This window comes from Halichoerus grypus, chromosome 4 (genome assembly GCF_964656455.1).
Source record: "Halichoerus grypus chromosome 4, mHalGry1.hap1.1, whole genome shotgun sequence".
Taxonomy (NCBI): Eukaryota; Metazoa; Chordata; class Mammalia; order Carnivora; family Phocidae; genus Halichoerus; species Halichoerus grypus.
Genome location: NC_135715.1, coordinates 166,272,502 through 166,295,313, shown reverse-complemented (window position 1 = coordinate 166,295,313; position 22,812 = coordinate 166,272,502). Strand labels below are relative to the sequence as shown.

Below are 22,812 nucleotides of genomic sequence, written 5' to 3'. Positions count from 1 at the left end.
GGCAAAGCCCTGAGAGAACACTACCCTGTGTTTGTACTTGCTACAGTCCATTTCAGTTGCTTTCCTTCTCCCAGCTCCTGCTGACCTCCGTTTGTACAAACCAACAGAAGAGGCAGAAGCTAATCTTGAAATGATTTTCCAGCCTACTTACTTGATTCACTCTGTCTCCATTTCTTAGCCCTTGTGCCACACTGCTCTTGATGTACTTTATTTAATGGATTTCGTTATTAAGCAATCATTGTTGGAAGATTATTCCTCCCACTGAACCATGTTCAAATGTCCTGTGTCCCTGTATTAGATTATCGTACGTTGCTACCCTACGTGCCACACTCTAAGACTCTCCTAGGTTTCCTATTCAGCACATATGTTCTGCACAAACTCAATTTCTTGCAAATGCTTAAATTTTACATTTATATATATCTATATATAAAGCTATATATATTTTATAATATATAAATCCAATCTGGAATACATTGCATTTACATATATTATAAAATATATATATTTATATTTTTGTATGTTTATAAATTATTTATATATATAAATGCAATGTTGTATTCCAGATTGGATCCTTGAATAGAAAAAAGGACATTAGTAAAACAATTGGTGAAATCTGAATAAAGTCTATAATTTACCTAATGAATGCTTCATTTCTGAGTTTTTGGTCAGTGCACTGTGGGTTGTGTAAGATGTTAACATTAGGGGTAACCAGGTGAAGGGTATGAGGGTACAAACATTTCACAAATAGAGGAAATGTTAGAAATCCAAGTACATGTGAACATCTTGGTTATTTTCAAAACAGAATTTTTCAAGCAGGAGAAAAATTGCAGAACACCAAAGTGTATACTTTAGAGAATTCCAGGCAGCACAAAGTAAACAAATAACGACAAAGAACCTCTGTCCCTGCTCAGCCCCCTTCCTGTTCCCTCCTAGGTCCATTGCATCCATTCCCACAGCTTTAACTGTCACCTCTGTGCTGATGTCAGCAGTGCCCCCTGAGTATTCCACATAGCTCCCATCCCACATTTCCAAGGGCCATACTTCCTGCCCCGCCTACAAGCACTTCATAGTCAGCACTTATGAAACTCAATTTTTTATCCCCTTCCCTGACAGCCTGCCCTATGTAGGCCAGTGACATCACCATCCTGTCACCCAAGCTAGATACGTCAGTCACCTTTGTTCCCTTTCTCCTCTTTCACGAATTTTTTTTTTTTAAGATTTTATTTATTTATTTGTCAGAGAGAAAGAGAGACAGCACAAGCAGGGGGAGCAGCAAGGCAGAGGGAGAAGCAGGCTTCCCGCTGAGCAGGGAGCCCGATGCGGGACTCCATCCCAGGACCCTGGGATCATGACCTGAGCCGAAGGCAGACGCTTAACGACTGAGCCACCCAGGTGCCCCCTCTTTCACTAATTCTAAACATTGTCAGTTCTTCTTCCAAAAGGTCTCTTGTATTATCTATCCTGCCCCCCTCCCCCACCATCCTCCTGTGGTTATCCTAGAATAGACTCTCAAATACCTGTCAGGACTATCCCTGCCTGCAGTCTGTCCACCTTCTCTACTGCCTTCAGAAAATAGGCATGACAAAGTATATCAGTGTCACTTTCCTGCTTAAAAAAAGCACCAATGGCTCTATATTGCTACTGGCCTAAACAGTAATAAACATCTACCTGGAAGAGACATGCGCTGTATAGCTAAATTAGTTGGCCAGCCTGCCTCCCTCCCTCCTTCCTCTACCCCCACCTTCAAGAAAGTGGAAGGAAAACAGGCCTTTGGAGTCAGGAAGTCCTGGCCTTAAATCCCAGCTTTGTGACTTTGGGCAAATTAGTCTTTGCCTCTGAGCATCAGTTTTTTCTTATGCAAAATGGAGGTTGTACCTAACATGCCGGGCAGCTCTGAGAATTAAATGAAATGATGTATGTCAAGTGCCCAGCCCACTGTGGGCTCCTTTTACTGTTATTGGTGCTTAATACTAAAGGGTGCCATGAGGAATAGATCTCTTGATCATCTCTGTCTTATATGTGTGTTTTTGGAAATGGAAGTGGTCCACCTTCTACAACAGGGAGCCTCTCTGTGATAGGGAAGCTTATTCTCACTTGGAGGAGTAGGCACTTGCCCTATATCCTGCCCAGCTGGGCTTGGAATGTGCACCCACTTCCTACCAAAGGTGCGACCCTGAAGCATTAGAGTGGAAGGGAGCCCAGCCTCAGGTACTGTACTGTATTTCCCAGAATATAAGGGCCTTGCCACTAGGTCTATTCTCATTTCTGTGGATGAAACAGGGCTTTTCAGCAGAATTCTTCAGAGCCTGTCATACTTCCCAGGAGAACTCCAAACTAGCATATGCCTGCCCGAGGCCTCCATGGGGGAAGGACTTTAATAGGTTCAATGCCTTTTCTTCAGTGGCTTAGTACAGGGACCGGCACATAGTGTACTTAATCAGTATTGGATGGATAGACGGATGAGTGGAAGGATGAATGGTTTAGCCTCTAGGATTTGTCCAATAATGCATACTTAATTGAAAGACTTTCCCAGTGAGCTAGATATTAGGCCAGTGGTTCTAAACCTTGGCTGCACTAATCACCAGGAGAGTTTTTGTTTTGTTTAACACTGATCTCTGGGTTCTACCCATGCTTATGCCCTGTTATTTTCTAAAAGCTCCCCCAAGTGATTTTATTTTTTTATTTTTTTTTAAAAGATTTTATTTATTTATTTGAGAGAGAGTGAGCAAGAGAGAGAGCACTAGCGGGAGCAGAGGGAGAGAGGTACAAGCAGACTCCCCCCTGAGCAGGGAGCCCGACGTGGGGCTTGATCCCAGGACCCTGGGATCGTGACCTGAGCCGAAGGCAGACACCTAACCAACTGAGCCACCCCAAGTGATTTTAATAGGCAGCCACGGTTGGGATCCAACATGCTAGACCATTCTAAAAGGATGTATCGTGTGCATAATTTATCATTCTCAGTTATCAGTTTATATATCTTTTCCTCAGTTGACTTAATGCTCCTTGAACTCAGTATTGGGACTATCTTATTCATAATTATCTACCTGATGCCCAGCACAGTGCTTGGTATATAGTGGACAATCCTAAATGTTAATTGAATAAATTGGTTGTTTCTTCCCTTTCGGGTACAAAAAGATTGCATAGTATCACATAAGACAGAGAAAAACTGCTAGCAAGCACCATGAGTTTTGTTTGGGTAATGTATGTGTGTTGGTATGGGAGGGTTCTGACCATCAACACTTTGGTACCTATCTGCTTGCCCATAATCCACTGTTGTTTCCTATTCACTGTCATTTATCCAGATGCTGTGAACTGACAGCGGTTAAAGATATTAGACTTTGTCAGAGACTACCAATGTGAAATATTTCGTCTCATTATTCCCATCTGTACCTATCTAAAATTCATCACTGTATATATAAGAGGATAGTTCATTACTGTGATATTCAGCGCAAATTGTCCCCATTAATAAAAGCCATAGAAGCCTCTAGACAAAGACACACAGGTTGCCGCCACACCAATCAATTTTCTCAACTCCAAAATCTATTAATTGAGGCACAGAACTGGAAAGATATTTAAAGACATTGTATTCATTCATCTTTATTAAACAGTGAAGAAGCTGAAGCTACATGGGTTTAAGACTTGCCTGAGATGACACAGCTTGTGAGGAACACAGCTTATGCAAGAAACCTGATGCCCTGGTCCTCAGGCCTGGGCCACTACATGGTACTCATAGCACCTTGGATTACATTAGAATCAAAGGTCAGGATAAATTCCTAGACACACCCAGTCTTCCAAGACTGAATCAAGAAGAAATATAAAATCTGAACAGACCAGTTACTAATACTGAAACTGAATCAGTAATGAAAAAACTCCCAACAAATAAAAGTCCAGTACCAGATGGCTATATTGGTAAATTCTACCAAACATTAAAGAAGCATTAACACTGATCCTTCTCAAATTAGTTCCAAAAAATTGAAGAGAAGGAACACTTCCAAATGCACTCTCTGAGGCCAGCATTACCCTAATACCGAAACCAAAGACATTCTAAAAAAAGAAAATTACAGGTCAATATTGCTGATGAACATCCACACAAATATCCTCAACAAAATATTAGCAAACCAAATTCAATAATACATTGAAAGTATCATATGCAGTGATCAAGTGGGATTTATTCCAGAAACGCAAGGATGGTTCAATATCCACAAAATCAATCAACTTGATATACCACATTAACAGAAGGATAAAAATTATATCTCAATAGATGCAGAAAAAGCATGACAAAATTATTAAACATCTACTTATGATAAAAACACAGCAAAGTGGGTATAGAGGGAACACACCTCAACATCAGAAAGGCCATATATGACAAACCGACAACTAACATCATACTCAATGGTGAAAAGCTAAAATCTTTTCCTCTAAGATCAGGCACAAGACAAAGATGCCCACTCTCACCACTTTTATTCAACATAGTATTGGAAGTCCTAGCTACAACAGTCATTTAAGAAAAAGAAATAGAAGGCATCCAAATTGGAGAAGAGTAAGTAAAACTGTGACTATTTGCAAATAACATGACACCATATATGGAAACCCCTAACGACTCCACTAAAAAACTATTTGAACTAATAAATGAATTCAGTACCGTTGCAGGATACAAAATTAATATACAGAAATCTCTTGGATTTTTATACACTAATAAAACTATCAGAAAGAAATGAGGAAAACAATTGCACTTACAATTGTATCAAGGAGAATAAAATACCTAGGAATAAATTTAATTGAGGAAATGAAAGACCTATACGCTGAAAACTAAAACACTGATGAAAGAAATTGAAGATGACACAAATAAATGGAAAGACATACCATGGACTGGAAGAATTAATATTGCTAAAATGTCCGTACTATCCAAATCTACTAGCTCTGATCTACAGATTCAGCAGAATCCCTATGAAAATACCAATGGTATTTTTCACAAAATTAGAACAAATAATCCTAAAATTTGTATGGAACTACAAAAGACCCTGAAGAGCCAAAGCAATCTAGAGAAGGAAGAAAAAGCTGAAGGCATCACACCCTGATATCCCACTATCCTACAAAGCTATTGTAATCAGAATACTATGGCAGTGGCACAAAAACAGACACATTAACTAATGGAACAGACTAGAAAAGTCCAGAAATAAACCCATGCTTATATGTTCAGTTAATGTTCAACAAAGGAGGCAAGAACATACAATGAGGAAAAGAATATCTTCAATAAATGGTGTTGGGAAAACTGGACAACTACATGCAAAAGAATGAAACTGGACCATTTTCTTATATCAAATACAAAATAGATTCAAAATAAAGACTTTTAAATGTAAGACCTGAAACCATGGGACTCCTAGAAGGAAACATAGGCAGTAGGTTCTTAGACATTGGTCTTAGCAATATTTCTTTGGATCTGTCTCCTCAGCTAAGGGCAACAAAAGCAAAAAAAAAAAAACCCAAAACAAACAAAAAAAACCCAAATGGGACTACAAAAGCTTTTGCACAGTGAAGAAAACCATCAACAAAAGGGAAAGGTAACCTACTGAATGAGAAAATATATTTGCAAATGACATAACTGATAAAGGGTTAATATCCAAGATATATAAAGACCTCACAATTCAATATAAAAATAAACCAATTTAAAAAATAGGCAAAGGATCTGAAGACATTTCTCCAAAGAGGGCCAACAGACATATGAAAAGATGCTCAACATCACTAATCATCAGGGAAATGTAAATCAAAACCACAGTGAGATATCACTCACACCTGTCAGAATGGTTAGTATCAAAAAGACAAGTAAGAGGGGCGCCTGGGTGGCTCAGTCGTTAAGCGTCTGCCTTCAGCTCAGGTCATGATCCCAGTGTCCTGGGATCGAGCCCCGCATCGGGCTCCCTGCTCCGCGGGAAGCCTGCTTCTCCCTCTCCCATTCCCCCTGCTTGTGTTCCCTCTCTCGCTGTGTCTCTCTCTGTCAAATAAATAAATGAAATCTTTAAAAAAAAAAAAAAAAGACAAGTAAGAAATGTTGGTGAGGATGTGGGGAAAAGGGAATGTAATTTGCTGTAGTCACCATGGAAAATAGTATGGGGGTTCCTCAAAAAATTAAAAATAAAACTAAAAACATACAATCCAGCAACTCCACTTCTGGGTATTTATCCACAGAAAAAAACTAATTTGAGGGCGCCTGGATGGCTCAGTTGGGCGACTGCCTTTGGCTCAGGTCATGATCCTGGAGTCCCAGGATCGAGTCCCACATCGGGTTCCCTGCTCGGCAGGGAGTCTGCTTCTTCCTCTGACCCTCCCCTCCCCCATACTCTCTCTTTCTCTCTCAAATAAAATCTTAAAAAAAAAAAAAAACTAATTTGAAAAGAATATGCACCCTTATATTCATTGCAGCATTATTTACAGTAGCCAAGATAGGAAAGCAACCTAAATGTCTATCAGTAGACGAATGGATAAAGAAGAGGTAGTATATGCATACAATGGAATATTACCCAGCCATAAAAAAGAATGGAAACTTTGCCATTTGCAACAATATGGATGGACCTAGAGGGTATAATACTAAATGAAATAAGACAGAGAAAGACAAATACCATATGATTTCACTTATATGTGGAATCTTTAAAAAAACAAAATAAAACAGACTCGTAGATACAGAGAATAATAGGGTGGTTGACAGAGGGGAGTGGCATGGGGTGAGGGATAATAGAGGGGAAGGAGATTAAAAGATACAAACTTATAAAATAAGAAGCAGTGATACAGTGTACAACATAGGGAATGTAGTTAATAATACGCAACAACTTTATATGATGATAGATGTTAGAGTTATCATGGTGATCACTGCATAATGTATATAACTGCTCAATCACTTTGTTGAATACTTGAAACTAACAGAATATTGTATGTCAACTACACTTCAATTTTTAAAACAAAACAAAACAAAACAGAGCATCATTCCTTTTTGTCCTGAAATAAACTCATTTAGGAATTAAAAAAAAAAAAAGTCAAAGACCAAACTTTTACTTCCATCTTAGTATCTGTGTTAAGAAGAAAAGGGGTGTTAATGGATTTCTCAGAGAATGCTGAGAGGAAGACTATCAGTGGAAAGGGAAGAAGGCAAAGGAAAGGGATCTTGAAAGAGACAAACTTGTTTTGTGGCAGCACCACAGTTCATTTGTGTTTCTGTCCTTGTTTTCAGAATTTTCCCCAGAGAATACCTCCTTCAACAGATTCACCTATATTCCCTCGCTGATCTGCAGCAGGTGAGCACTCGGAAGGGCCATTTCATTTCTGCTTTCTCACTGGGAAAGTGTCTTAGTTGATTATGGTCTAAGCACTGAATTCTGCCATCATTGGGGTAATTTCTTCACAAGCCCTGATAATCAATTTCTACTCAGAATGGGGGGAAAACCTTACTATAAAAAGATGCTGTGGGACAACAAGAAATGTTGGCAAGGATATGTGGAGAAACTAGAGCTCTCATACATTATTGGTGGGAATGTAAAGTGGTACAGCCACTTTGGAAAACAGTTTGGTGTTCCCTCAAAAAGCTAAACAGAGTTACCATATGAACCAGCAGTTAGATCCTCTCCTAGAATATACCCAAGAGAATTGTAAACTTGTGTCCACATAAAACTTGTACACAAATGTTCAGAGCAGCATTACTCGTAATAGCCAAAGAGTAGAAGTAACCCAATGTTCATCAACTGATGAACAGATAAACAAAATTTTGTATATCAAGACAATGGAATATTTTTGGCTGTAAAAAGGAGCAAAGTACTGATACATGCTACAACATGAGTGAACCCTTGAAAACATCATGCCGAAAGAAGCCAGACAAAATATATATTTTATGATTCTGTTAAATGAAATGTCCAAAATAGGCAAACCCAGAGAGACAGAAAATAGATGAGCAGTTACCAGCACCTGGGGAGAGCAAGGGAATGAGGAGTGACTGCTAATGGCCCAGAGTTTCCTTTGGGGCTGATGAAAATGTTCTGGAATTATATGGTGGTGATGGTTGCACAACTCTGTGAATATACCAAACCCCACTGAATTGTATACTTCAGAAGAGTGCATTTTATGGTATGTGAATTATATCTCAATAAAAAAAATTGTACAAGGAAAAAAGATTTAAAAGGCAATGACTCTGGGAAACTCTTTGACTTGTGCTTAAGTCAAACAGTTGGAGGACTTTAAAGTTTAATAAAACATAAGAGAACATATAGAGTCAAAATCATCTTTTAAAACTTTTATTAGTGCTTGTCCTTTTAATGATTGACCAGGTTAGCAACCAAGAAGAAAACCAACATCTTGTCTGTTCAACCCAAAGTTCTGAATATGTTAAGCTTTGGTTAATCATTTAAATCAACAACTCACTCCCTCAGAAGCTTTTAGACACTAAATGAAAGCAGTACTTTCCATATATCTATTCTTTCAAGAGTCAAAAAAATGATGTGACAAATTTCAGAGTATCTCATACTGCTCTGATTCTGTTCTTTTGTTTGTTGTTGTTTTCCTCACGGTTTGTTTTGCCCAGGGAAATGAGGTCAACTTAAAAACTGTTCAGATCCTTCAGTCATTTTTCAAGAATTTAAACTACTTTAAGTGTTGTTTTTTAACTTAAGACTTGTGTTTTCTTTGTTCCCCCTGAGGGAGGAAAATTATTTTAAATGGTAGAAGTGGTTTTAGAACATTTAGTTGGAAACGTCTGAGAGAATGGTAGTGTTTTAATTTTCTCGTGTGCGTCAAGTTTAACGTATTTCTCACATCAGCTCCTTCTACTCCTTCAGTCCTGCACACCCTTTACTACACAATCAAGCAGCAATGATCTGCTGGCTGGGGTGGGAAAAGGCATATTTTTAATTACTCTTGCCTAGTGGCATTCAAGGAGAAGAATCGATTAAAATACCCATTATACACTTAACCTATTTTCTAGGACTCTACCTGATCATAGTATCTGAGGATCCGCTTGAGAAGTATGTTTAAAGGCATGGACGTAGTCTTGTAAGGGTGGTTTAAAATAGAATGGGTGGGGTCCAAAGTGAGTACTCTTTGAGGAAGCCTTTCAAAAATGAGTTTTGATACCAGATGAAGAGAAAGAATCAGAGAAATTCCATATTCATTTTAGGGTGTCAAAGTAGTGTATCCATTTGGCATGATAAATCCTCCTTTTTAAAGCTTTCCTATGCCTTGCAGACTTTTATCCCCCCTTGTAATAACCAAACCACATATGCCACGCAGCTTACTTAAGTCAGTGACAGCAGTATCCCTGGTGGGCCAGACCATTAGCCTCTGGAGCCCCATAAGCAGCTTAATCAGTTTTCAGCCTCAGTAGTAAAGTGATAGAGGCAGTCAGCAGCTCATCAAACTCCCTGGTGGGGGTGGGGAGATCGGCTAGAGCTCTGTGCATCCACTTAATACACAACAGCTCACTCTAACCTGGTTCTTTGTGCCTGGTTTTAAGATCCCCAAACTTATCATATTTAGAGGAAGTTTAATTCAATTACTTTTCCTGCCTGAGGTGGTTTAAATTGAATTTAGCTTTTGATCTGTCCACATCTAGGCTATCAGTACTGAAGGGCCCCTCCACCCCATTTTCCCTTGGCTTCTGAGTAAATTTCAGGCATGTTTTCTGAACCTGAACTGTTCTTGTGAATACGTAAGAGAAGGGAACACAAGGGGAAAAACATATACTATTGCTCTGTGACAGAGTGTGTCCGTGACAGCAGGCAATCCAACCTAACTGATGGAGCCAGCGGCCAGCCCCATGTTGTCCTATACCATTTTGGCCTGTCTGGCTACTTGGTTGTCCGCTTTCATGTCAGCTTCAGTAGTTTTAGAGTAAGTTATTTCTCCCCATTTCATTACACTCCACACTCCTAAAATAAAGGTCTCCATAAAAGCAGATCACATAAAATAACTATAGAAAAGTGAATTTCAGTTTATTAATTTTGCAGGGGAGTGGAAGATAAGCTAATGCAAGTAACTGAAGAGTTATAGAGCTTGAATAATGATAATATAAATATCCTTCCTAACGACATCAGTTGCTTTCTACAAATTCCACTTAAATGCATTTGATTTTTCCCATTAGCATGTGTTTAAAAAACAAAATGTGGACATTTTCCTCTCCAAAAAACAAAAAAGGTGAGAATACACATTGGTAAAGAGGACTTATAATTTAAGTATATATAATCTTAAAATAATGTAGTACACAAAACACTAATAATACCTAAGATAAAGATGCTAAAAGAAGTCTGATACCAAGAAAATTGCTCCCTTCTTCTATCTCTGTTTTCATTTTTATAAGTAACAATCCCAAAATTTAGGAAATAGGCTCAATTCAACAATTTGGCCAAAGATTTCAAGCTACCTTAATGCTTCTGATGTTACATTCAAGACCATTTTCTCCCCACTTCTCATTATTTGAATTTACTGGCCTCTTTGCAGGTGTTCTCCTTTGCTCCTGTACACTTGGATGTGAGGAAACAAATAGCAGGATGGACACTGCTTAGCAAAAAGAACTCCCTCCAGTTGTTCTGGGAGCTGTAGTTGCCTGCCCACTAGCCAGTGAGTGCCAGTTATTGACAAAATTTGTAGCTAATGCTGGTGTCGAGTCCCTAATTGTCTATTTATTTCACCAGTCATTAAGTTGCTTGCTGGGTTTTACTAGCACCTCATAAAGGTAGTAGTTGAACAACACAGTCATTACCTATCATCAGCTGGCAGCATTATAACATGTAACACCTAAGATAGAACCAGGTACTCCTCCTGCCTTGTAGCAGGTCCAAGGAAGGCGAAAGATGGGAGCAGAGGCTCTCTAAATCCTAGGAGCTCTGAGGGGCACTGACTTGAGCCTGTCATTTCTTCAGTTTAGAATTTCAGGTGAATTTCTGTTCAGCATAGTAGATACTGTTAGAAAAACTTGCCCAATCCATGCTCTTTGAATGTAAATCTAACATAATATACAGCTGATTTTTTACAAAATAAAATCATATAAGCAGAAACTTTCTGGAGGTGTGAATGCAGTGTTTTGTTTTTTAACTGACAGAGCAGTTCTTTCTAAAGGATTTGACAGACAAGGACTAAGCATCTGTGAATGAATGGACAGTACTGAGGCATGTTTTGAATGGGGAAACGGAGGCACTGCTTTTTAAAAGCTTTCTCCTCCTTTGATACTTCAAGAAGGGGATGTAGAATAGAATTTGTGTCTTGTTATTTTCTGTCTATCCAGCATTGCCACAAATCCACGGGAAGGCTTTAAGATAGGAATACAATAAAAAGATAAGGCCCGATGAGACAGTAGGAACAATACCATAAAACTCTCAATGCATTAGCTTTCTGTTTTAGCTCTCTCCTTTCCCTGCAAAGTATGTGACAAACCATCTCCTTATTTACATCGCTGATGAGAAAATTCCACACTGTACCAGTAGAATACCTTAGCATATGTAAGTTAATGTTCAAGAGATCATAGTTGCTCGTAAGGAGCAAATCAGAACCCTGGTTTAATAGCTCATTCCTCAGACTGTGTAAGTGATAGGAGAATTGTTCTCAAGTTCCTTCTACTTACTGAAAGGAAAGGCCAGATTTAACTTCTAAGTTTTGTCTACCTGTGCTTTTGTGACAAAACCTGAAATGTATATTAATGACTAAATCTTCTGGTGTTACTCACCTTTGGGGCATATGTTAGCTAAGCATTGAAAGATTCCATTTGTACGTGATTCATGAGAAAGGATACTGGGTGATCCCATGGGTGAGGCAGCTGCTTAGAGTAGCCCCTCCTAGCCACCCCCTCCACCGCCTACCACCTACCTCCCAACATACACACCCATCTTGTGGGACAATCACCTCCCCTGGGCCCTAAATTTCCAAACTAGACCATACCTTCAGATTAAGGCAATTTAGATTCCAGTTAATACAAAACATTACCTGAGAAGAATAAATTATTTTGGCACAAATTCTTTTGTCTTATTAATAAGTTAAAAGCACAGATGGTATTCAGGGGAGATATATTTCAACAGACATGATGATGAAAGAAGATGGAACAGTCTGGAATTTGGAGTACTTACTAACGAGATGTGAAGTGGGAAGGATGCCAGTAGAGGAGGGCCCATAGCACTCAGGAGCCATGAAGAGAGAGGAGTAAATCAAATGTGTACTGCCTTTCTAGAGTTGCCTAGAATGGTCTGAACTGCTTTTGTTCTATGCTAAAGCAGTAGACATGCTAAGCAACTGGGCATGTAAATATTCGATGTATCGATGGATGGATGGACGGATGGATGAATACATACACCGTCCCAAACTTATTAGCACTCTCCCCAAAGAAAAACAAACTAATTTAATGTTAGCCCCTAAACATTAGAAATGCTGCTCTGTAAAACAACAATGCACAGAATTCTAAAACCAAATTAAAAATCTACACTTGTTATATATTGGGATAATGGTACGTTGTTCATTGTCGCAAACTTTCTGGACACTGAACATTCCTGAACAGCTAACCAACTTTTCAGTTAACTTTTTCACTAGTCCCCCACACCCGTAGGACTTAGAATTGTCATCTCTGTGACCTAAACATTTATCAAAATGGGCACTGGAAAAAAACAACATAAATGGTGATCCTACCATGAAGATTATCTAGCTTGTTTTCTAGCTAGTGAAGACAGTCACCAAAAGGCAATGTTTAAGCCATTTCAAGGCCACTTTTTAAAAACAGACTTTGCTGAATTCTTCTTTGAGGAAGTATGTGAGTAATTTTGCATGGCCCTGCCCCACCAAGCAAACAATCAGAGAAAGTTATTCTCTGTGGGCGCTATTCACAGAGTCAGCACACAAAGGCCGAGCCTAAGTGGGCACCCAGCACAGCTGCCCTTTCACCGAAGAAGCAACAGGTGATGACCTTTATTCACATGAGGCTGACATCTTTGAATCCACAGTCCACAAGAACACAGCGCCTCGGTGCCCACAACCAAGTCACCAGTCTCCAAGCCTCAGCAGCCTGAGGAACTTGTATTCATAGCCTCTCAGCACCCCTGATCCGGCGCCATTGTCCACCCAGGCGTTAGCGGGCAGGGTAACTAATTAGGAGCATTCGGATTTAACAAGCAGAAAAACAAAGTGTGACAGCTTGCCTGTGTTGTTCCATGGCCAGGGCCTGTGTCCGCCGCAGCCGTCACTGCCTTCAGAAACTTCTGCGGTAATCTGGGGCAAGATAGGAGTGAGGCCTCCATTAAAACATCACTAAATCTCTGTTAGCTACTTTAGCCAGAGTTGTTCTAATCAATGAGTTAGGCAAGAGGACCGTAAGTTACTGAGTAGGGACACAAATCACGCCTTTTAAATAAGCAGATTTTTTCAAAAGTGAGTGTGTGTTTCAAGGGTAAAGGGAAGGAATTGAAGGTTATTCTCTGAAGAACTGGCAGGCTAGCACCAGAGCAAATGGGAAGTCGCTGTTTCTCAGGAGAGTTGTGTCTTGAGTAGCTGCTGAATAGTTCAGGCCTCATGCTCAGTCTTCCAGGGGGTATCAGATCCTGGGGAAAGGGAAGTGACTACTAGTGCGAAGTGCCTGGGCTGGAACCTGGGTCTTCGGACTCCTCGGCAGGAGGCCTTCAGGCTTTGGAGTCTTGACTACTGATATTTTGGTATTTTGGTGATGGGGCCAGTTAGCTGAGTGGGTGAAAGCAGGTGATTGACAAGGTGGTGGTACAGATTGTTCTTTATGCCAGCTGGTTAGTTGTTCTTTGCTCTGCGAACACTTTGTCTGTCTGCAGACCCAGGCACCACACACAGCTACGTCCACACACACAGTAAAGGACTGGGGAAGGTGGGCAGGGCGGGGGCTGCGGCAGAAACTGTGGGTAGCTAAGGGCAATGTATTGCTCTTCTTGGGAATCCAGGCCAGAAAGAGGACCGTGTGTTGTAAGTGCTGGATGGAGCGCCTCATCCTCCAGTTGAGAAAGAGCTTGGTTGAGATAAGGATTTCAGAAGTCATATGGGAGCCCCTCAAGCGTAAACACCATGATAATAGATGAGGTAGCAGCCGCAGAACTGGATGGTGCTCAGTCAGTGCTGAAATCACTTTCCTGGAATCCAGTTTCCTGGCCCTGCTTCTGCTTTAGCTTCCAACCATCTGGGTTTTTTGGTTGTTGTTGATTTGGGGTTTGTATTGTTGTTGTTGTTTCCCATTTATAAAAACGCAGCTAGAATACTGACTAGGCGAGGGCCTACTTTCAAAGACATTTTACTTAAAGACAGAGTAAGGTTAGTGTCGATCTTACCGTTGGTGGAATTAGACCATCCCTACCTAGCCCCTCAGCCTGCCACTTCACACACGAATGTTATTAGTCACTAGGAACAGGCAAGAACGGATTAGCATCAAAACTAAGCTATCACATGGTCAGAGAAATAACTGCCACAGTGGTGGTTGCTTAGTGGGGCATAGGTCTGTGCATTAGCTATCTATTGCTATATAACAAATTACCCCAAAACTTAGTAACCCAAAACAAAAGTAAACCTTTTTCTCCCATGGTTTCTGTGGGTCAGGAATTTGGGAACAGTTTAATTGGGCATTTCGGGCTCGGACTCTGTTAGGAGGTTGTAGTCCAGATGTTGTTTGGGACTATAGTCATTGGAAGAAGCCCTAACTAGGGCTGGAGGATCTGCTCCCAAGGTGGGTTACTTCCACAGTGGCCAAAAGTTGGTGCTGGTTGTTGGTGGGAGGCCTCTGCTCTTCCTCACCTGGGCCTTGCCACAGGCTGCCTTGTGAGCTGTCTGAGCCAGTGAAAGCCAGGCAAAGCGATCCTTTGTAGGTCTTGGCCTCGCAGGTCAGAGAGCCATCACTTCTGCCCCATTCTATACATTTTTTGAAATAAGTTATAGTTTGCAAAGCAACAGCAACAGCATCTCCCATCCCACATGCTCTCCTTGCATTATGACTCTGACATTCCTTCCATCGAGAGGTGGGGTCTGTGTTCCCTTTCCCTGAATTTGGCTGGGCTTGTAACCATGGAAGTGATGCTAGGATGCTAGGTGACTTCTTCCAAGGCTAGGTCATAAAAGGTGATACAGCTTCAACCTGGCTATTCACGCTTGGAAGCAGCCACCATGTTGTAAGGAAGCCCAAACCAGCTCATGCACAGAGACCACAAGGAGAGGCCTACAGGTAGTCATTCTAGCTGACCGCCATCATCAACCACTAGGCATGGAGTGAAGATACTTTCAAAGGATTCCCACCTTTAGTTGAAAGCCTTCTCAGCAGAGGCAACTGGCAAGAGGAGCAGAGACAAGAGGAGCAGAGAAAAGCCATCTCCACTACATCCCGCCTGAATTTCTGACCCACAGAATCTGAGAATAAAATGGTGGTTTTACACTACTAGGTTTGGAGTATTTTGTTTTGGAGCAGTGGTCACTGGAACACCAGTAACTCAACTGTTAGAAGGCTTCCTAGAGGCTGTGATCTAAGTTGAAATGTGAGGGCCTATAGGCAGAAGCCAGATGGAGGGGAACGGGAAGAGAACTTCCAGGCCTTGGTAGTCTCAAACCCATCAACGACCTAATCTACAGTGTTTCTGTCACGAAGGAAAGCAGGAAAAAGTTTTCATTACTGACTTTGACATTTCTGAAAAACATTCTGTCTGCATGCTTCAGGGTTATTTTGATAAATTGTCTCAACAAACATTCATGGAATGAGTATGATGGGATCACTTTACTCAGAAACGAATGTGATAAAAAAGTCTGTGAGTCTCCGGGCTAGAGCTCCACAGACTGTGGAGTTTATAATTTTTCTATCCCACCTGGGCTCCTGAAACATGAGCCAAATTCTCAGTCACCAAACCCTTGGCTGGGTGTCTCCTCCCTATTCATTCATTCATTCATTCATTCAGATGTTGATTAAGTACACACTATGTGCCCATAGCTATGCTGGCCCTGAAGTTGAGGGAGCTCATTTTCTCAGAAAAGGACTAGTGATTCTTACTGGTTATAGTCAAACTCCTGTACCTCGTCCTGTGCCAGGAACTTCTGATACAGCCTGTGCTCAACCTAATGAGCAGGATTTTACCCCTTGATGCCTCCCTCATGCCAGCCACTCTACCGCATTTGTAGTTTGGTCCTCAGGGGGCCAGAGGGGTCATGAGAAGGCTGTCTAGCCAGGTGTTGAAGGCTAAGGAGGTTTCTAGCATTTGCACAAAATTCACTCACTTGAGGTTGCTCCAGAGATGGAGCAGGATGGCAGACTCACAAGACAGCTTTAGCACACGTGTCTTTGATGAAACCACTGGCTGCACGTGAAGGTGGCCTGCACTGCGATCCACGTGGGGAACTTGTTGCTTTTCAGTAATATTGCCCCCGATCTTTCTGAGAAAAAATTAGAAGGCTGACTGGCACAGCCTTTCTTTTTGTTTGTTTTTAAATTTCTGGCCAAATCCTAGTGAACCATCAACACTTTTGCTCCTGGAATTTTAAACAAGATTAAAATCATTTGTGACAGCAGGGAAGATCTTTACAGCCCAACAAATTAAGGAGAGGTATAGGGAGCCGCATGGATCACTCAGAAAGCTGCCGAAGCATTAATAAGCCCAGACTTCTGTTAGCTGTTGAGCAGGTTTCTTGTCACTCAGAAATTCACTTCTTTCCCGAGAGCCAGTCATTCATTCATCTATCCATACGAGAAGCAAGTGGTAAATGGTGTATGATGTACCATGAACTTACTGTGCCAGGTCTGTGGACAGGATCGGAAAGGCACAGCACCTGCCCTCTGAGAACATTCTCTCCCAGTTCTGTACCGGTATGCCAAGCACATCGCAGGGGCAGCCTAACCATTCCATTCTGCATTTAAAGGAGACCCATATGGCTTTAGAACAGGGTTTCCGCAGGGGCCAGGCAAGTGGCATCCGTGCCCGAGGCAGGCCCAAGTGGAGCCTTCAGGTCATGATGAGAAACCAGAGAGCGTCACCCTCCGAAGGGGACAGCTGTTTTTCAGTAGCCCCAGAGTTGTCATCTCTTCCCATTTTCCAAGAGAAGCCGGAAATCCGTATTTTTATGTGAAATTTCTCAATATTTAAACACTCTGCAGGCCAAACAAAACATAGCCACTGGTTTTGACCTCTGCTTTATAATAGAGAATGCCTGCTTTTGTTCCGTCAAAACTAATGAATGCTCAATTACGAGAAGGAATTTGGAGGTTGGTGTTAGATTGTGCTCCTCAAAAGGCTCCGGACCCCATCCTAAACCCTTGAGATACTAATTGACAGACTTGCACAGGCTGACAGCTGGGCTCTGAAAGTAGACACACACAGGGAAACAGGCGAGCTATTCCAGGTCACTTTGCAAGGTCAGGGCAGCAATGCAAACATTAGGAAGGTCACGTGGCAGCAAGGAAGCCCTCCATTTCCTCGAGCTGTTGGTTAATAAATCATATTCAAAAGGTATCACCAGATTCCCTCTCTCTGGCACTGCTTTGTGAGGTGGAAAATTAAATAGAAATCAAAATTAAGATGGCTGTCAGGAGCTTTTAGGAGACCAGCAGGCCAGTGTGAGGCCAACCTAGGATGAGGTTTCTGCCTGGAACAAAGGTCTCCAAAAGGGTGATGATACCCGATGCTGGGCACTGCAGAGGGACTAGATGGTACAGGGTGATTTACTTGGAGCCCGGCTGCCCACATTCAAATGCCAGCTCACTCCAGACTCACTAGGTGACCTTGGACAAGTCCCTTCTCTTCATAACTCACAAAACACTTCATCTCTGAAGTTGGGGATAATAACGGTACCTTCCCCAGAAGGTGCTGTGAGGCTTAGAGGAGTGAAGACGTGTAAGGCTGTTGGAAGGCTGTTGGACACACACAGAGCTTAGGAGCTACCAGCTTCACCAGTGGCACAACTACTGGGGTTAGCGCTGGCTAGGAGATGGCCACCTTTCGTAAATGGCTCCCTGTGGCTTTCTCGAGCGGCACCAAGACACTGCATCTGTGGACACCAGACGGCAGCCACCACACAGAAGTCATGTTTGCTCTACCTGTTTAGCCTCTCACCAGCACCTTGATAGGGAAAGCCGAGAAACCCTGGGTGGGCTTCCTCCTGCCTCCAGGGTGGTCCTAGACCAGACCTCCCCAGTGGCCCCACAGGGGAACTGCTCTTCCAGAGCCTCCCACCCTACCCCCTTCCTGGCAGTGAGACCTCCCTAGAGGGCTGGGCTAGATAGAACAAGTCAGAATCACATGCTGGCCTCCTAGCCTCACCATCTTTCTTTGGTCTTGCTAAGAGGCCTTTAGCACATGAACCAGAAGCTGAGTTTTGGCTTCCCCAAAAAAGGTAGGCACCTTCAGCACCTGTCTCTTGGAAGAATGTGTGCCCTTTTGGTGGACTGTACACAGATCATCTTTTCCATTTTAACAAAAAGCATTCTTTAAGTTTTGTAGAATCATAGAGTGTACGTTTTTTGAGGTTAAAAAATACTGAGTTCACACTGTTTCTGTAGCTATAGAAGGGTGGAGCTTACCAGACTGAGCTGTTGGCAGAAACAAAGAGAACCCATGTTTCCTTCCCACCTGCAATTATAGTTTTACTAGCTTGTAAAGCACACGTAGAATTTGCAGTACATTCTTCCTTTGCAGTCGGGGGAGAGGCCCTGCTGTGAGTGTAATTGGCTTTCTAGCTTCCTTTAACGTGCAGGTGGAAAGGAGCCGGACTGAAGGACCTTTACTCTTAGAATTAACTGATGCTGAATTGTGTTTAAATTCCACGCATCTCCCTGAATGCATGTGTTCCATTAAATCTTAGGAGTGGAAACACAGCTTACCTCTGAAAATATCCCCATCCCTGTCCCTTCTTACGGCTTTGCAAAACCGGAGTTTTTTTTTTAAAATGGATTTTTAACCCCTGAAGGGATTATTCTCAACCCTGTTAACCCGTGTGTTAAAGATATAGGGCATCTTTAAACGACAATTTCACACAGTACATCCAACTTGGACCACTTTTTTACTCCAGCTTTGGCTTTGTACAAATCCGTTCCCAAGAGAATCTCAGACTCTTCACTACTTTATTTCTGGAGCCCTAGGTTTCCTTATTTGTGGAGTGAAAGGTTGAATTAAACAATTTTTACAGCCCCTCCCAGCTCTAGGACCCCGGTTCCATGATCCTTGAGGAGCAATTAAATTGTAGAAGCCACTCTACTTTTACCTATCTGCTTTCTGGGACTTCCTTGTCAGTTTTCATAACTGGGCTCTGGGCATAGCAAGAAACCTGGAATGAAAGCTAGATATCCGCTCCTTCAGTTCCAAGGGACAAATGTCAAGATTTCCATTTGCCAAAGATCAACTGATGTTTTGACTTTTTGTCCTTAAATAGCAGTTTTAAGCATTTTCACAAATAGGATCTGAAGGACAGCCCACGAGTCAAATATACTACTTTTATATAGCCCTTAAAGACAGATTAATCTCATAATACCTTACAATCTCGTGGCAGTTAGAATAGTGCCCAGCACACAAAAGTTGGCCAATAAAAATGTGCAGAAGGTGATATGCCATTTAGTGAGTTTGCTCCTAAAATGGGCGGCATCAATCAGGTTATCTGGTGAACTAGGAGCTGGCGTTTGTCAGGGCTAAAAGCAGAGTCAGGTAAAGGACAATAAAAGAATGGGGCATCCTAAGGGAAGGCTTAAACCTGAAGAACAAGGGAATCTGGGGAAGGATGTTGTTGAATGGATTCTGGGCTGGAGCAGAGGTCAAGGGTGCGGAGAGAAAGTCTAGGCAATCCCAGGTAGTAAAACTACTGATTGGAGTTTCATCTTTTTCTCCTTTCTCTGCCTGCTGTCAGCTGGGGGCAGGGACTGATCATCGGACAGACAGAAGGAACGAGAAAGAGCCAGGACTTTCAGTCTGCTTGCTTCATCCCAGGGTTGTTGAGGCACAGCCTCCCTGAGGGCAATGGGCCTCTCATATCACAGCACTTAGTCAAGGAGGGAGGAGAGGGACATTCAGGAAACCTATGACCCAGGGTGACCATAGTTCATCCTTTACCAAGTCACATAATATCTCTGGTGCTTAAAGTCTTTATAAGATGAGAACAATGTACTGATTAATCATAGCTATTTTTTATTACATGTTCAAAAAATGTGACTTTTATTATAGAGTGCTTACTTTAGGCCAGACCGTGTTCTAAATCTACATGGATTATCTCACTTAATCCCAATAGCCCTGTGAGATAGGTTCTATTATTACGCACCTTTTACACATGAGGGAAACTTGCCGAAAGTCATCTAGCTAAAGTGGAGGAGCTGAAATTCAAAACCAAGCTGTCCTGTTCTAGCACATATCCTCTTTTGTTTCAGTTCCATATGAGAGATTTCAGACTTATCAAATCAAAGAATAACAAATATGACCAGCTGTTTGATTACCCCTGCAGTTGAAGGATTCCCTTCTCCAATGGGCACACACTCTGAACCACTACATTGTACTATTTCCCGCCAGCGCTAACATTATTTCAAGAGGCATCCTGGTACCAAACCCACCTGGCAGCAAGGCCAAGCCCTACCATTGCTGAAGCTCCACCAAGTCTTACCACTGGGTAGGAGGGAATAGAAGGCAAAGAGGGGAACAGAACTATGTAAATGCACCCATCTCTAGCCTCAGAGTACCAGCACCACATATGTAAAAATTCCAGTGCCCAGGAGAGTCCGTGTAGATGCTACGATCATAGTGGTCAGGCCCAGCTTCGTGCCCAGATTCCCCCAAATAGTCCACAGCCCCTAAAATTTCTACAGGTCAGTTTTTTTTTTTTTTTTCTAAAGATTTTATTTATTTGACAGGGACACAGGGAGAGAGGGAACACAAGCAGGGGGAGTGGGAGAGGGAGAAGCAGGCTTCCCGCCCAGCAGGGAGCCTGATGCTGGGCTTGATCCCAGGACCCCGGGATCATGACCTGAGCCGAAGGCAGACCCCTAACGACTAAGCCACCCAGGTGCCCCTACAGGTCGGTTTTAACAGCTGCCATGGTGGTCAAAATATTTTCGTTTTTTCCAACCCAGTGACCAGTAGTCGTCAAAAACAGCAAAATTCTAGAACAAAGAACTGGATAACACACAGGATATATTATAGTCCCAGGGGGAAAGCATGCTAATTCCATATGGACTTAGGATACTATGAATTTGCTTTTGGTTCTGCTTTTTGTTTGGACTGAGCATATTCTGTATTCGTAGCTATGGCTGACCTGCGTCAGTGTGTTTACATATTTATAGCTAGTCTGCTTCCAAAAAGGACTTTTGCGGTGGAGCTTTTTCTCTTTGTGTGCGTGCACGCGTGCGTGCGTTCATAACTGGCTAATTTTAATTCCCATCCGTTGCCTTTGGCTTAAATCAGTGGCATGTGCCCTTATCAAAGAGGATTCTTTGCTGCTCAGGATCCTGTGTGCCTAGAGTTCTGCTAGCATCCCTCCCACAGAACGTGGTTAGAAAACCTAACTCTTCTAGAATTGCCTTCAGCCTAAAGGTTTCTTTCAGCTCCTGGAAGAATAGAGAACAAAAATCGGATGCAGCTGATGTTTTAGGTGTGTATATAATTTGCCAAATTGTTGACCACTCAGCTCTTAGTCAGTGGTCACAAAAGGAATTAGAAACCGTCCCCTGCCACCCCACAACCCAAAGAAGGAAGGGTGTTACTTGGCTTTGGCGCGGAAGCCTGCTGGCACACACTGTCAGACAGCAACACGGTGGTGCATTTGGGCCACGAAAGGCTTTGGGGTGGCGGAAAGGGCCAAAATAGTTGTGGCATAAGTTGGCCAAGATATTAAGCAGATCTGAGTTTAATTTGACATAAAGATAACTCTTTTTGTGTTTTCCAACTGGCTGCTGCTTTCTCTGTCTCCGTGGGACCGAAGATTTCAGCCAGGAGCTAGTTCATAAGGGCATTCAAGTCCTTTCAAAGTGAGACATGTAATGGGCTTTACACAGGCTTTCACGTTGGGCTGGACAAGATGGAGTGAGGATAAAAAGGCACATGGGGATCTGGGAGAAGCTGAAAATGGATCTTGAGGCTTGAATTCCTTCTATGAGTTTGCTTTAAGCCACATTGCATGAGCTTAGAATAGAGAGGCAGGCAGTCTGGCTCCTTGGGATAAGGAAAGATTTGGAACTCAGCTACTGTGAGGTCTTGGCCCCTACTGTGTATTCTGGCTTGTTTTGTTAGCACGAGCAAGTTATTCTCGTTTCTTGCCTCTGGGGTTTTCTTCAGCACACTTATAAGCTGTGAGTCTCCACCCCACTGATGGGGGTGGGCAGAATGGGATAATGAAAGGGGTGGAGAGACAAGTTGCTTCAGCTGCTTAGGATGAGGAAGGCAAAGAAACTTCAGACCCTGGAGCTAGCTTCTGAATCCATCGAGGGCGGGGAGGGTGGGGGCACCACAAGGACTGAAGTCATCTCTTCCAAAGGTACTAATGCGGCCCGCTGTGCTAGTTAGGAAAACCAACTAATTGTCTGAATTGTGATTTTATTACCCATGAAATGGTTAACAGTGGAGGAGAAGCTGCAGAATTCTGAAAGTAATCAATGAAATGTAACCAATCAAAAGGGATTATGAGCTATACCTAAAGAGCTATACCTAAAAATGGTAAATGTTACATATATTTACCACAATAAAAAGAATACCAGCATCTTAGCTGCACCCCTTACCTGCTGTGTGACCTTGAGCAAGTAACTTAAACTTGGTATGTCTCAATTTCCTTATTTGTCAAGTGGGGATTATTAAAGTATTTACCTCATAAGATTGTGAGGTTAAGGGAGTCACAAATACATCCAGTACT

The 22,812-nt window shown here is 42.1% G+C and overlaps 1 protein-coding gene across 2 annotated transcripts in view; it reads left to right on the top strand.

Moving 5' to 3' along the window:
- The window catches only part of PLEKHM3 (pleckstrin homology domain containing M3), a 180,491-nt gene that overhangs the window by 96,953 nt on the left and 60,726 nt on the right, over positions 1-22,812 (top strand). For both annotated transcript variants that reach the window (XM_036070878.2, XM_036070876.2), the window contains exon 6: positions 7,223-7,286. In XM_036070878.2, coding sequence (XP_035926771.1) covers positions 7,223-7,286 — 64 coding nt within the window. The remainder of the gene's footprint in view (positions 1-7,222; positions 7,287-22,812) is intronic.